Source organism: Neodiprion pinetum, chromosome 3, assembly GCF_021155775.2.
Source record: "Neodiprion pinetum isolate iyNeoPine1 chromosome 3, iyNeoPine1.2, whole genome shotgun sequence".
NCBI lineage: Eukaryota > Metazoa > Arthropoda > Insecta > Hymenoptera > Diprionidae > Neodiprion > Neodiprion pinetum.
In genome coordinates this window covers 38,666,010-38,681,359 of record NC_060234.1, presented here as the reverse complement: position 1 = coordinate 38,681,359, position 15,350 = coordinate 38,666,010, and the positions used below count along the sequence as shown (strand labels likewise).

The 15,350-nt window shown below is 39.3% G+C and overlaps 2 protein-coding genes across 8 annotated transcripts in view; both read right to left on the bottom strand.

The window, feature by feature from the left end:
• shot (dystonin-like protein short stop) overlaps positions 1–5,822 on the bottom strand; it is a 173,189-nt gene extending 167,367 nt beyond the window's left edge. For 2 of the 6 annotated variants that reach the window (XM_069134147.1, XM_046615848.2), the window contains exon 1: positions 5,099–5,822. In XM_069134147.1, coding sequence (XP_068990248.1) covers positions 5,099–5,201 — 103 coding nt within the window. In that variant the 5' untranslated portion in view covers positions 5,202–5,822. The remainder of the gene's footprint in view (positions 1–5,098) is intronic. The other 4 variants (XM_046615879.2, XM_046615880.2, XM_046615859.2 and 1 more) reach the window with 3 other exon arrangements.
• Positions 5,823–9,346: 3,524 nt separating this feature from the next.
• LOC124213988 (Centrosomal protein 89kDa) lies at positions 9,347–13,652 on the bottom strand. Of its 2 annotated transcripts, none has more exons than XM_046615886.2 (6): positions 13,636–13,652; positions 12,767–13,046; positions 12,079–12,686; positions 11,509–11,996; positions 11,130–11,382; positions 9,347–11,033 (listed from the first exon to the last, which is right to left on the bottom strand). In XM_046615886.2, exons 2-6 carry the CDS (start codon positions 12,909–12,911, stop codon positions 10,764–10,766), a joined length of 1,764 nt encoding a protein of 587 aa, XP_046471842.1. In that variant the 5' UTR covers positions 12,912–13,046; positions 13,636–13,652; the 3' UTR covers positions 9,347–10,763. The 2 variants fall into 2 exon arrangements, with proteins under 2 accessions (XP_046471842.1, XP_046471840.1); XM_046615884.2 differs by lacking the exon at positions 13,636–13,652 and adding an exon at positions 13,379–13,625.
• Between the last annotated feature and the right edge of the window lie 1,698 nt (positions 13,653–15,350).

Genomic DNA, 15,350 nt, shown 5'->3' with positions numbered 1-15,350 from the left:
TGAGTCGCTCAGCATCGCGTGAATTACAGGCATAGTCCTTGAGATGGTAGGAAGGGACCGAGCGGAGGGGGAGAAGGAGGATGAGGGGGAGGAAGGATGAGCAGCTGTAAAAGTAAAAACAGACCGAGAGGTAGGCACCACACCCCTCTGCAGAGTGTCTGTGCTTAATCGAGGGACCTGCGGAATAGCGAGGAGCCGTTACGACGGGTTGGTTGGTGAAAACGTTCCTCGCGCTGCTGCTCTGATGCTGATGCACGCAAGGGTAGCTCGAAGGCCGTGAAAGTGACTACCAAGTACGCTTATGCATGCAAGTAAGCTCATTTGCCACCCCGATTTACGTATACGTCGCCCCACGTGGCGTGTCTAGCATCGCGGACGGGTGGGTGGATGTTATCTGTACGCGTTGCGGAGAGAACAACGAGGGTGATTCTATTACTAGAACCCCGAGCAACCCCCGTATGATGATGCATAAGGTCTGCTGCCTGCTGCAGGCGATTCGTTGCAAGCTCGAAAAAGTTCTCGATACGCGAGTGAAAATGAAACATCGCTGTCGGCGGGGAAAATGTTTACCCGTGCTGAGAGGGAATTTCTATCTTCCGTAAATGTCTAGCTTTAAGAATTTTTATCAAAGAATCAGCAAAAGATTTCGATCTTAAACCTATTGGAGTATCGAATGGATATATTTTTCTATATTCAAGAATTTTTTTTTGACATTTTTTGATGAATAATTCCCTATAAAATAACATCCGAGCACTAAAGGGTTCGCAGTGAGAACCGTGTATCAAAAAATAACAGTCGGGACGAAGGAGGATTAAACATCAGGAGAGATTTAAAAAATCGTTGACAAAGTTTTACCTACAAGTTGACTTTATTTTGAAAAAAACTTGCTTACTTTCCGTCTCTTTATTATACCTACATATAAATTTATTCTTCGTCACTGCGGGACATCGCGAAATAATTAAACTATAGCGTTATATATACAATTAATTAGTCAAAATGTGTTAGAAATGTTATATTCGTTGATCACGCACGGAACTAAAAATTATCGCAGTGTTTTAATTATAACATTCTTCACGAACGGAAAATACTCACTCTCGTCAATTTTTAACAACGTTTGTTTATTTATTTTTTTCTACGCTCTTACTTGTCATAATTATATAATTTTAATCGAATCGTGTTAAATGTTAAAAATTACGGATATCCACAATGGTAATATTTTCATCGTAATAATAATTGAACATAAAAAAACATAGTCAAAATCAGCGATCCGACACAAAAATTCACCGTAAATAAACAGACTGTAAATGAGATGCGTTGCGTTTTATACCATCGTGGTCGTAATCCAATTCCTCATTTTAATCTTCGTGTAACACGCCACGAGTAAAATAATAACGTGTATGCACAGTAGGCGTGTTATATTATAGACCGGAAATAAGCAGGTGCTTCACAAGCACTTTAAAAACCGGGTGTTCAATTTCAGCGAAAAAAACAAAAAGAAAACCTACATTGAAGAACTGCACTGTACAGGTAAAATTGTCCAAAGGAAAAGTTGGAAAGAAGATGATTGCGACCGCAAATGAAACGATGAAGTTTTTTTTTAACGTTATTGCAATGATGCATCTTTGGAAAAAGTAGTTGTTTTGCAGCTTTAGGATTACTTGACATTTAGTAAAATGTTAATAATACAGCATTAAAAAACTCGGATTTTATAAATTCAACTTCTTCTTTAGGTATTCTAAAGGTGCAAAATATTAATTTTTGTTTCAACGTTTCGATATATCAACGTTACTAACTTCAGCCTGGTACTCAATCATCACACAAACAGACCAAACAGAAATACGCGTACTATACCTAATACGATCTGAAACAGAACAGGATGTGCACACATATCTTACATACGTCTCTGTCCGCGTAGCGTACAGTTGTTACAACCTGCTGCAGCTACACCTACCATAAATAATAAAGCCGACACATCGCGTACCATACGACTGTGAAATGAACACAGAAAGAAAACTCCAGTGACACTCAAATCGCGACACGTGTAACACGGGAGTATGAATGAATAATACCTGGATTCGCGTAAAATTAATGAAGACGAAGTTAGCAACGTTACTGTGAAAATGCCTTTTTAGGAAAAATAGTTACTTCGCACCTTTGGCAATGTCCGAAATTGAGTAGACCAAGATAAAAAAAAAGATACTCTTGTCTCGAAAAGCCAACGCCATAAAAACCATTCTAAAATTGTGCAATAATGATTTTTTCCCAGACGAAATGCAAAGTCGGCGTCGTCGTCACCCGAGCAAGGAAAAATGATGAACGGAATATTCGCGTGATTGGAATAACCGAGAAGTAGAATTCTATGCTTATACATAGTGGTACAGAGTCTGTCGAAGCGTTCTGTTTGATAATAATTTACGCCGAACTGAATTCCGAAGGTTCACACCGTTGCGCCTTCAGCAGGCCTACTTACTGGTAACTCTGCTTCTCACGTATGCAAAGAATGTTAAAAAGCTCGTCAAGTATAAACGTGTGTGTGTGTAAAGATGTCATATAAATTCATCACGAAACTGCGGCTTCTGCTGCTACACGACGGCAAGACTACGTAATAAATACGTTAACCTCCCGTCATGTCCTCGTGGCTTTACTTGGGCAGGAATCATCAATTACACGACGCACTAAGACGACGACGAACGTCAGGCGGTACGATTGAAACGCGTTATTGGCCTGATAACAAAGTTTAAAGATCTGACCTACACGTGCAATCGTCGCAACGTCGACCCTGCGAGGCTGAATCAATTGGTGCACACTTATTGTCGACTGTATTACCTGACGACGTCACCGCAGCACAATTGTGGATGTTATATTATCTTTTCAAAGGATTCGACGACGTAAAATTGCTGATTAAAAAAATAACGCGGAACTGACATTGTTAGTTAGTATCCACAGGTTTCGAAGTTATCGCCGTTTCGTATTGTGGCCTGATAAATGTACAATTAATAGCCGTTCGAGCAATTCCGCAAAACTGGAAATTCTTTGGCCACAAAACGCCATGGTAATTTCGTAATTGTGTGGTGGTAATAATCTCGCTCTTTGACTTTGATTTACATTGCTTATGGAAAAATGTGCGGCGGTTCAGAGAGTCTTATAAAAGCAGCGCTATGGAATGCCTGATCGTGATCGATCAGAATTATTGATTCGTCATTGACGATTTAACAAATCAAAGTATAGGAATGTTTGTTACTTAAGGAACGGTCGAATATCTAAAACATGTAGTCCGATATAGAGGAAATGAAAAATTCTCGTCATTTGAAATTTTCAACAACACCCTGGAAACTTTTGCATATATAATCGATTGAAATCAGGCCGTTTGAATTCAGAATAAATTAGGTACGTATCCTGAACATAACGGTAGTATAGATACGTCCCTTCGATACTTCGTTAAATTACAAGCCGTTAACAGAAAGGAACTAATTTTGGTGAAATCACCGAGGTGTGATCTTGAGAATGGACAAAGTGCAATTAGGTGAAATTTTAGAATTTCAAAATTCCGTTCACCGAGTATCCCGATTTTGAGCAACCTAGATAAAACTAGTATTTCCACACCTAGGGATGATAAAATCCTCGAACAATTACCCCAATAAAAACGGTGTTGAAAACCATAAAAGATGGAAATTGAATAACAAAATATCTGAAGAACGAGACGGTTGGAGTCTTGTTGTTGTCAGGTTGCGACGGTTGCCAGGGACGACGATGCCACGTGTTGTGTTTCACTCTATACCTGTAGGTCTACACATTATTACAGCCAACAAGTTACAGTGTGATTTATGAATGACCGAAGCCGCCGCCACGTCGCGACGACGTCACACACGAGGGGGTCTCTCGGAAAGTTGGAACGGATCATTTTTACTCTATGATGCGAGCTAGGAGGGGGAGGGAGAGGGAGAGGGGGAGACCTTGCCTCCTGTCATCGATTAATTGCCGCCTCACTTTTATAATCCTCTACCCGTATCATGCCAGCCTTGTTCTCTGTACGATTGTTCTGACAAAAAAACTCACCAGTCATCGACACCGGTTTGTTTTGGGATCCACCATACATAGATATATAGGTATGTACATATACAGATAGATACGTATATCTGTGCCTGCCTGGCGCTGACACGTGAATCTTGTCTATGTTACTGGTTAGAAATTTTTTTTACTACTACAAATGTCAGCCGATAAAGTGGAATGTATTTTCGTATTTTCAAGAAAATGCAACTTAAGACTAAACATTTCGCGGAAATATTTACGAAACGCAAGAGAAGTCAGATAAATATATCAATGTTATTGCCACCGTGCAAAATTATCCTCTTAAGTTATTATTCAAGGAAGAATCTTTACGTAAAACCGCATAGGTAAGAGCAAAACCGATCAAAATCGTTCGTGGTTTGTTTTTTTCTTCATTTTTTTTCTGCTAAGAACGTGTTTTTTATCTTTATCGGTTACACAAGTCGCTGTAAGCTACGCAGTCGTGATGTGTTTTTTTTTTTTTTTTCTTCTTTATCATCGCTCTACAAGCTCGTGTTTTGACATCACAACGATACGCCGAGTCTCATCGAAGAATCTTTAGTACGCTTGACTATGATTATTATAATTTTTTTCAATATCTAAGGTGCGCGTACACGTCTTCGTTGTGCAATCGCGGTACTCGTGAGGTGTAAAGTTTATGAAAGAAACTCGATCTCGGAATGTTTACATTTCGTTACTAGCTGGAATAAAAACACTAAAGACAGATCCAGGAGAGAAATGATAAAGTCAGTTTCCAAAATATACTCAAGCGAATGAAATTCTCGCAAATTTCGTCGACGTTAAAATCTGTTTACATACACAACTTAATTCCCGGTTAGGCGGGAAAAAAAAAACTTGTCGCAGCGCTTCATCGGCGGAGCTGGTTCAAGTAAAGCAAACAAAGGTTATCCTCAAGGAGAATTAAACAACGTCTCGCCGGATGTTTACGCGTAAATAAAATTTGCGAGAAGTTGGAAATTTCCGATCGAATTATTGGGGCTAAAAACCGAGAGAAGAAAGAAAGTAAAACGCCAACTGGCGATACACTCACCGGCAATCCTGAGAACCGCTCTGTCAGCTGGATCGAGCTGCAGGATGCTGAGCGGCTTATCCTTGGCCCATTCCTTCAGGCTGCCGTCGAGCTCGAACTCCATCCTCCCTTTATTGTTTCGAACCTCGACGTCCTCGATAGTAAAATGCTAGCGAAACGGGGTGCGAATTTATCCCGGGTCTGATCGTCGAAATCCGAATCACTGATCATCTCCGAGAATCACACACGGTCCCGTTAACCTCTGTTCATTCATAGCGCCGCCGGGCTGCTGACTTCTCTCAAGGTGCGAGATCAGAGCCGAGAAACTCGCCGATGACAGTCGTCGGTACGACTTTGAGCTGCACGCGGGGTGAAAAACAGTCGAAACTTGGCGTCGACCCTCCTCGGTAACTTCACTTCACTCACACACGCACTCTCCCTCTCTCTCTGTCACTCTATCTCTCTCCGCGATTCTTATCAGTTATCACCGCTGGCTCGGAGGTTACTCGGGGTTAAAAAAGTCGCGATATCTTTGCGACGCAACGCGCCGGCTTTCCTTCCTCCACCTTTGACAACCACCCGCACCGCAGCTGCAGCGCGACGACTTGTCAGGCGATTCCGACGTGAGGCGCCTCGCTTGCCTTCCTTCGTACCGCCAGCCGCCGCGAACCTCGCTCGTCGTTTGTTTATTGGCCAACGACGCCGGCTTCCGGTTCCTCGGCACGCCGCCAGGGGCGCTTCGCTCGCTGTCGCGATATTACGCTGCGCGACTTAACCCAGAGATGCGATGCGATGCTCGTCGACGATGCAGAGGCGGGGGCGATGCGATGCGATGCGCCGATCAGCTTCCTTTCCTCTTCCTCTCTTATTTTTCCTAAGTTTTTTTTTTTTTTTACTCAGGTGTACGGTGCTCACGCTCAACGGTACCACGGCCCATTATTCTACACCATTCCGACGATGTATTATTGTCTATTCTGTTCTCTCTCCATCGAATTATAATACGTATAATCTTCGTTTCTGTACCAACGCCGAGAAATATACGTCAGAACACACTCGATTCCGAATTCATTTTTCCTGTGTAACTCTGATGACTGATTAGATCCCAGCTTTTGCTTTACGCGGTACAGCGATGTGATCGTCCACCTACAACTTCGGATCTCGTACGCTGATTGACAATGAGCTCGTTAAAGGTTTTCGAAACTCCGTAGGAACCGCGTGTTTCTCTTCGCAACAACGACTCGCACTGCGGATAAACAAATGACGCGTAATAGCGCTGTGCAATTGTTTCTCTGCCGTGCGCCATGTAGCTCATAATTCGTATAGAGTGACACCGCGTTTCATTGTCAGTTTCTACGCGAAACCGGAAGTTGTTGGTAGACTTTCGGAAGCGTATGATTTGTGAAAGAAATTACGAAACCGATGAATTTTTCATTGTAGATTATACGAATTATTGTTGTTATTTCTAGCTAGCGTTGTTACACCCACGTAGATACGTACTACGGAATGATTCGTTCAATCAACGCTTTGTTGCCGAACCTGCGCACCGACTGACCCGTTTCCGCAACGGACAAATCTGTATTTAACCTAAAGAGATAGATTGCAGCGGGGCTTTTGACAATTGCTACTACACGAGGTTAACGAACCCTCGGAGTTGTTTGAAACTTCTCAACGGCTCTGCGGACGTCATTCGCGGAACGTGCAGTTCGTTACAAGATATTACAAGAGTAACAAAAATCAAGATGAATAATGATTATAATAATAATAATAATAATAATAATAATAGTAAAGAATTTTAAAACTGTCAGCGTCGCGCAGTTAGACGCGGATATAATTTCAATCGCGTGATTCACTCCTGATCGTGACGTTCTCGGTGAATCACGGGTTTAATACAGGAGTTTTTTTCCACTTTCAGCTTCTCGAATGGAAAGGGGTGAGAGAACGGTCGTAGTCCGAACAAGGATATACGCGATATCTTGTCTTCCGTGAACTGCACCTTGCATGCAACTCGAAAATTACGTAATGTGAGGGAACCTGTATAAGCGTATATAACGCGAGGCGATGTTATCTAACGTCGGAGCGGCTTAGAGCGACATAATTACTACTGTGTGAACTGCTGTCTTTTATTTCACTCTTTTTCGCTCGTAATACTCGACTTTGTATTGATCAAATTAAAATTTACTCAGTTGTGTACGAGTCAACGTAATCTTCCACTCAGCTGAAACACGATTACACCAACGACAAAAAAAAAATATGTCAAACAATTTCGGTCAGTGATGATGATGTTGCTGTTGTATCGATACGGCAAGAGTAAGAAAAACAAAAACAGTCGAACAGAATTTGATTATTCATACAAATTTGTCGTCACAGAACGACGTCTGATATATTCTCTAAAAGAAATGAATTACATTTGAAAGAAGTAGAATTTCTAGAAGAGTCTCTATCGACTATCCGTGTCAGTGGCAGTAGTCCAGGGTTATCGTCGAAAATAAGATTCTAGAGACGATTACTCGGGTTGTAAATAGAGTCAGAACTGCACGATGACGTTTCGTCGCTTGATCATCTGACGGCGGAAAGCCAAAAGAGTAAAAATCAATGTCTACCGGTTGAACACTCGCACGTATCCGGTCACAGTTATCCGTTATTTGGCTCCAACCAGGATTGGCCGACACAGAATTGAACCGCGAGCACTATTTTTCAATTCGCAAATTCTTTGTCAGTTATCACAGCGAGTTTTACGTCAGAAATACGACCCGGTTACCTCAGCAGTTCGACAGACGACGCGCCTAGCAGACGGCATTTTGGCTCTACACGTCGAAAGACGATCATCCGACCTCTTCCGGACTTTCACGAAGCTCGTAGCCAGCTGCGTTAACGCAACTTAAAATTCGATACGAGACTTACCGGCCGCGTAACTTCGTCCCGCCTCGTGCGATCGTCTTCTTTTTTTTGTTTTTCTTTTTTTCTTTCAAGATTACGATTACTTGGTCGATACGTTTGCTTAGACGTATTTGTACTGTTGTACTCCTAAAAGGTTACGGCTCAATCTAATCTCGACGAAATACGATCTAGCGTAAGATTCTGTATACATCTAGATATTATGTACCTACTATACTAACAAAGGTATATACAATGAGAATGCAGAAACGTCAATGACTTTTATGAATAGTGTGCCTACTCGACATCCTCGCAATCCCTGGTATATTATAAAAGCTGTTTCGAGCGTCAAGAGCGAGCACTCACTTATTCAGAATTTTCGTCTTTCTCGAAACCTCGGGACGATTAAAATTTATTTTTTCCGCCATGGGGTAATTTATAAGGCATCAGTGAGAATTATATGAAAATATTTTTGATACTTGAAAAGACTGCGGGCGTTTTGTAAATAGAATAACACCGAACGTTTTGTTAAGATTAAATGTACCTATAAACGCTACGAACACGCAAAGCATTGCAACACGCGAGAATAGCGCGCTGCGATTTATCGTTTCTTACTGATACAAAGCTGCTGTTCGAAAATATAGGGAATCTCGATGTTTCTTTTGATAATATGAGTAGAAATTTCACCCAGAGCACACGAAATGAGAATGTGACAATTTGGCGAATCTTAATTGTTTTCATGTATTCAGCTCGATAGCAAAAACTAATCGTACTCTGAGAACGATTTCCCTTATCCACTCTATACGATAAAAAAGTTTTCAACAATTTTATCGAAGAAGTTACAAGATGTACGAAAAGCAGCATGGCGTCGAAAAAATAATCAGCTGTTCGTTTTAGATGAATCATACGAATATCACAGCACAGAAACTTTCGTGCAAGCTGCCAGGCTCTTATATGGTTACATTGATTCAATATAGCGTAGAAAATACGATGAAACCCAAAATTTACAATCAAATATGACATTATTGGTGCATGTTAAATTTCAATGTGGCCGCCGCACGAGTTTTTAAGGAAGTTCTTAAACATCAAGGTGATCACGTCAAGGGTCTGATATTCTACCCGGCATTCCGTCGATACTGATGTATTCGAAAGGTAGATTGTTTTCTACTAGTTTAAAAATTTGTCACGGTATATTGCGAAACGAATCGATGAGCACGACGGATGTACACTTGAACCCTGATCCGTCAAGTTTTTAGCTTCGTGAGATGTTTTCCATATTTACAGAATCTTGCGGAATATATATTCAGAGATTATGAAGGAAGAAAAATGAGTAAATCTGTAGATGCATTAAGAGTAGCTATATGTTTATCGTACCGAATGACAAGACGAATTCCTATTGCGTAACGCTGTAGGTACACGCGTATGTACGTATATATGTAAATGAACTCGGTGTTAAAATAACGATTATAATAAAAATGATTTTACGACCGTCTGATTTCGCTGGCGACTATTGAATGCGAAATTGGAGTTCCAGATCTAACGGAACGACTGTTTCTTATTCATATATTCGAAAACTACGCGAGAACTTCCAGGTAATCTGACGTAAAATCATTGAAATGTAATCCTCTACTTGTTGTGTAAATCAACGGAAGGTGTGAGATCATAGCTATAAAAGGCGCTTTCAGCTTTTAAAACTATTATTGTGTCCTCTCGGCAATATGCCTTAACAACCTTCGCTACCACTTATTATTGGTTGATGTCACGACTAAAATAAGGTAGCTGACACCGTATGTATACATCCGACATGTTAAGTCCATTTCAAATGATTGCCTCCTGTCACATTACAATCAGTAAGGATCTGCTGCATGATAACACTGTCCAGGCATCACTTGCGAAATATCTTGACGACAAAATCTATGCTGTGGTGATTTTTGAATTGATTTTTGCTCTGTTTTTATTTATCTGATACTTGCAGGTTGGGTCAACAAACTGACGAAGAAACAAATTTTCTCGTGATTAAAAATTGTATATCATAAATATGAATATAAATATTGCAAATATGATGGAATGACTAGATATTTCATTGTATACGTGTAACTACGACTAGAAGAATCACTTAAATACTCCCACGTAACCGTCTGTTGGCGGCAAACGTTGCGCATATTTCAATATTAGAGATCAAATTTCAATTTATTCGAATTGATTCATGTTAAATACGATACGTATGTTTGTTTGTTATACGATTGTTATCAATGAAAATTTCAGTGACCAATTTTTTACAAACCTTCGTCGTGATGAATAGTTAATTTGTATGCTATTCCACAGATTTCCGTACAAATTTTTCACACTGAGCGACCTGCGCTTTGCCAGGTGCAATATACATATCTATTTGCGTGATTGAGCGACGTGCTTAAAATAGGTAGTATAAATTAATCAGTTTCTTTTTTGTGAAACGTCACATTATCCGACCTACAGATCACTAATTTCAAGCTGCAAGCTTGCAATCCCTCGCAGAGTAAATATTTTGTGATGTCCCAACTTGAAATAACATTTGATATGATCCTCAATTTGTTCCGCAATGTTTCGGTATCTCTGACTCTAATTCAAGCTACTCACTAGCCTGTGTTCGTGCATTTCATTCATTTTGCATTGCAGCTAACTGAACTGGCGATTATATCAGTCCGAGACTAAGAGCGAGCGACTTGCATAGCTTTGAAAGCTGCTAAATTTAATAGAATTCACTTCTATGTACCTTTCATGGGATTAATACACATTCTGGTATTTCGCCTACCGCGAAATTTTACCCTGTGTTTCAAATATTATATATTTTCGTATTCTTTAACACATCCTTCACTTTTTTATCTCCGCTGGTAGCAGCACGCCAGACGAGCTCCAAATTATCTTGCGTCGCGTATTTTTCTCTTTGAAGTTTACCGATCAGATCTTCTTTTTGCCTCAGTAATTGCTTAAGGCGTTCCAATTCGCGCTGATATTCCGTTTTCATTTGATCCGCACCGATTTCCTGACTTTTTATATGCTTCTCTACAGTCTTCAGTTGTTCCTTTGCTCCCGCCTGTACACTCTGAAAATTTGAGCGTAATAAATCAAGTAAAATGTTGTTTTACACTAAAAACATTTATGGATGGTTTGGAATGTGATCTCAGATTCTTGAGCTTACCTTTATTTGATTTTTTAAATTTCCCATTCGATTGACGATACTGTCACCAAGATACTGATAATTCTCGTTTTCTTTTTCTCTTTCTTGCAGCACAACTGATAGCTCACGGTTCTCTTTGACCAATCTCTCCTGTTCAGCTGCTAACTCCTCACAGTATCCAGCTGTCTTATTTAATTGCCGCTTTAGCGAGTCCCGGGACACTTGGATAGAATATATAGAATTCTGCAGATGTTCTAACTTATGTTGAGTCCGTCTACAGGTGAAAATTCATGATTACAGAATACGTGACAGTTAAGAATTGACGTCGAATATTATCCATCGAGATGCTCACACTACCAGAACATGATCAAATAAATAATCGAACAAAATAACAACTTACTTTAAATTTTTTTCCAAACACTTGACTGTGGTTTTAAGCTGATCCCTTTCTGCAGTGACTATTATCAGCTGTCTCTCATTTTCAGGTTGAGTTTCCTCCAGATATTTTATTTTGTTGAGAAGCTTTTGTTTTTCCAACTCATACTGACTCTTCAATTCCTCAAATAAATGCTTACACTCATCAATTGCTGCCATGTGCACAGAAACTGGCATCGTTCGTTCGTTATTGTGCTTCAATTTCTCGTAACCTTCGTTAAGAATTTCGTATTTCCCTTGAATATTACTGAGCTCTGATTTGCAGGCCAGAAAATCATTGTGTATTTTTTCATTATCGCGCGACATAGACTCAACCTTTTTTTCGTATACAGCGTGTATCTCCACTAGCTTCTGCTTAAGCAATGAGACCTGCTTCGTCAGAAGATCATTTTGTTCTTTTACCACTGTTGCGTCTCGAGTGAGTTCTTCGATTTCTTCTGTTTTACTCTTCAGCTGTAATAAAGTTATGTAAAATAGTAAGATGAAAGTCAATGAAAAATAAAGATAATATATGATCTTACTGTGACAACAATACCTTTGACACTAGGTCTTTTATTTCTTTGTGCAACATTTCATTTTCGGCAATTATGTCTTTACATCTTCCACTAAACTCTTCGATTTCTTTGCCATATTTTTTTATAAGGTCATCTTTTTCCGACAGATTCTCCTGGTAAGCATCGAGCAACGGGCCCAGAGCATGAATATTGACTCGACCCCATGATTCTAACATTTTGTTAGTATCATTCGTTGTATCAACTTCACAAGCAGTGCCAGTGTCAATTTGTTGCAAGCCGTTACGATCCTCTTGCCTCAACTTGTCTTGATACCTCTCAATTTCCACATTAAGCTTATAGATTAAATTTTTCAGCAAGCCCAAGTCTTCTGTGAGTTGTAATTTGTCTGCTTTCAACTTTTGAGTGACAATCAAGAGATGATTTTTCTCCTCTTCTATCCCTTGAGCGAACTGTGTCAACTCCTCGTGATGTATATGCAGTTTTCTGTAATCAGTTTCTCGCTGATTTAAAAGTTCTTTGAGCTTTATATTCTCTGTGTTAATATCTTTGCAAGCAATCTGCATCTTTTCATTTTTGTTCTGTAATTTGATTATCAGTGCTTCCTTATCTCTCAGATCCTTAGCCGTACCTGAGAAATGAAAATGGCCAAATTTTGATTGTTTGTAATGAAAGAATAAGGTGAACACCAGAGTGAAAAAAGCTTCTCACTTTGTTGTATACCGGAATCTCCAGCAGATGATTCCAATCTAGATGCCAATTTTTCATTTTCTTCGAGTAGGCGCTGTATATCTTTTTGGAGATGGCGCTTACTCCTACTTTTTGATGTCGAGGCATTTTCATTTTCAGGATTCATATCCTGTGTGTCATTAGGTGAGAGTTTAAGCTTTGGAGCGTGTCTGGATCTAGATACGTGTTTGTGGCGGTGTCTGGATCTGTGAACTGGTTCTAGATCTGTGCCATCAGGTGCCAAAGATCTGTGTTTATTATGCTATGAGAGCAATGCAGAATAAAATACATAAATTAATCAGGTGAAATGAGGCTGAAATTTTCTAATCTGAATACTATTTTCTACATTAACTGTACTTCTCAACGTCTTTAGGAAGATCGTAAAAGAGTGAACATAAGAATTACGGAATTCGAATACCTAACCTAACTGAACCTAATACAACAAGCTTGTTTTCTATCTAATTCATGACAAAACTGAACATATTTCTAAAAAAAAAATTAACAATGTGGTTATTTCCAGTATAAAGCAATCGTATTTAAATTCTTATCTAGTTTCATTCCGATGACAACTAAATAAAAATTACCGAATTGTACCTTTCGTCCAGAACGTTTTTCGTGGCAGTTATCAAAATTTGTGACAGGTGCTCCATAGAAATATGACATGGCACAATCATGAAGGAAAAAGCTTTCGTACAGAGTGGGAAAAATGTATTCTTCGAAAGTAATTGGGCCTTCCTTTGTAACGCAGAAACTTCACAACAAAGGCTACGACGATACGTTTGTCGATCAAAAATACTTTAAACACAGCGTCGCTCTCGAGCAGCGATATTTAACTCTTTGATTTAACTCACTTGGATTTAAGGCTGGATTACATTACAGCGACTAGTGAGTGCGCCATTACCATTGGCCACAGATAATGTAATATCGCATAGAGGGGCTCGGGATAATATCTTCTGCCAATGATACCACCGCATTTTATCCGTCGCCACAATGAAAGTTTAGCTTTCGGTTTGTTATTTTAGGTTTCAAACACCAGGGCGGCGGCACCATCTACATACCATGGTTAGAAGGCAAACTTTTCAAATACTAGATGCTATAGTCAGTCTTTACCGACCGAGTGAAATATCATTATCTTTCAGTATTATTAAAGTCCACGCAGCGATGAAGTGAAAATGTCACAAGTCAGCGCAATTCTATATGCAATACCGAGTCTGAATATCCAAAAAATTTTTTTTTTCTTTGCTGCCAAAAGGTGACCAGGAAATGTACTCTTGTCATTGATTGATTGACCACTGATTGTAGAAATATATTTCCTGGCTTTAATCTCGCACTGCACAAAAAAGTTTTTGGATATTTTTGTTCCGAATTATATGTTGAACTGGGTTGACAGCGGTATTTTCACATCATCGCTGCGTAGGCTTCGATAATGATGAAAAAGAGTGAAATTTTACTCTATCGGTGAATACTGACTACAGCATCCTCTTGATTTCTTATTTTTTACCAATCCTACTATATAATTGGCTTACAGAAGCGGCATGCTCTGATAGCTTAATGTGTAGATTCACAGAATAATCATTTTTCAAGATACATGCAAGTAATTGTTATCAATTTGGAGTTACGGAAAAAAATATCCTGTAACATGCTCGTCAATTATATTCAGTCGTTTCGTATCTACAATTGACCCGCGAATATCTCATGGACCGTGCCAGCTCGATTTCAATATAATATCACAACTACAGCGCAATATACAAAAAAAAAACCGTTGAACTCTCGAAACGTTAACCTACTTGATTTAATTTTATCAGTCACGTGTTTCGAAACGTTTGATAGTCATGCAAATAAAATATCTACTATGTACAATATCGTGAAATAAATTGTGAATTATTCATAGTAATTATCTCTGTTATACTTCCTGGTACGAGATAAGCTGTTTATATTTTTCCAAGTTTGAAATGCTATAGCCTTTCAAAGTGTTACTTTGTACTTAGTAATTCTCGATGTACGTTACGTTGTTCGTCAAGATAACGTTGTCTATGGACTATAATAATCCTGATTAGTTTCAACTTGACCTGGAATGTTGCGAGCCGCCCGATGTATGAGGCTGGCTAATCATGTAATTACTAATTACATGATTAGCCAGCTGTTTAAACCAGCTGGGTACCCACAAATATTTGCGCAAAATTTCTTATCCTAATTAATGCTTAAAATAATGTACAATGGGCAGCTGTTATTCCGCACTTATCGTTGAGGAATATTTTGTATCCGAGGAGATGACATGGAGTTATGGTTAAAACGTGAAATTCAAAAGTCAATGCGATGTCTGTTCATTAGTTGTTTAACGAATAGCGCATTTTCAGAGAAGATAACTTATACGTAAGTGAGCATATAAACTATAATTTATTGTGTCGCGTTGTAAAATTATCACGATATCCTAATTTCCTTATCAGCCGAATATGCAAATTTAATAAGTATTCGTCGTCAAACAGGATACGGTTTGGATAGAATCGAAATACGTACATACCTTTCGGTAAGGAGTCGGTAATGTTGAAATTTCGCGTGATTAGAG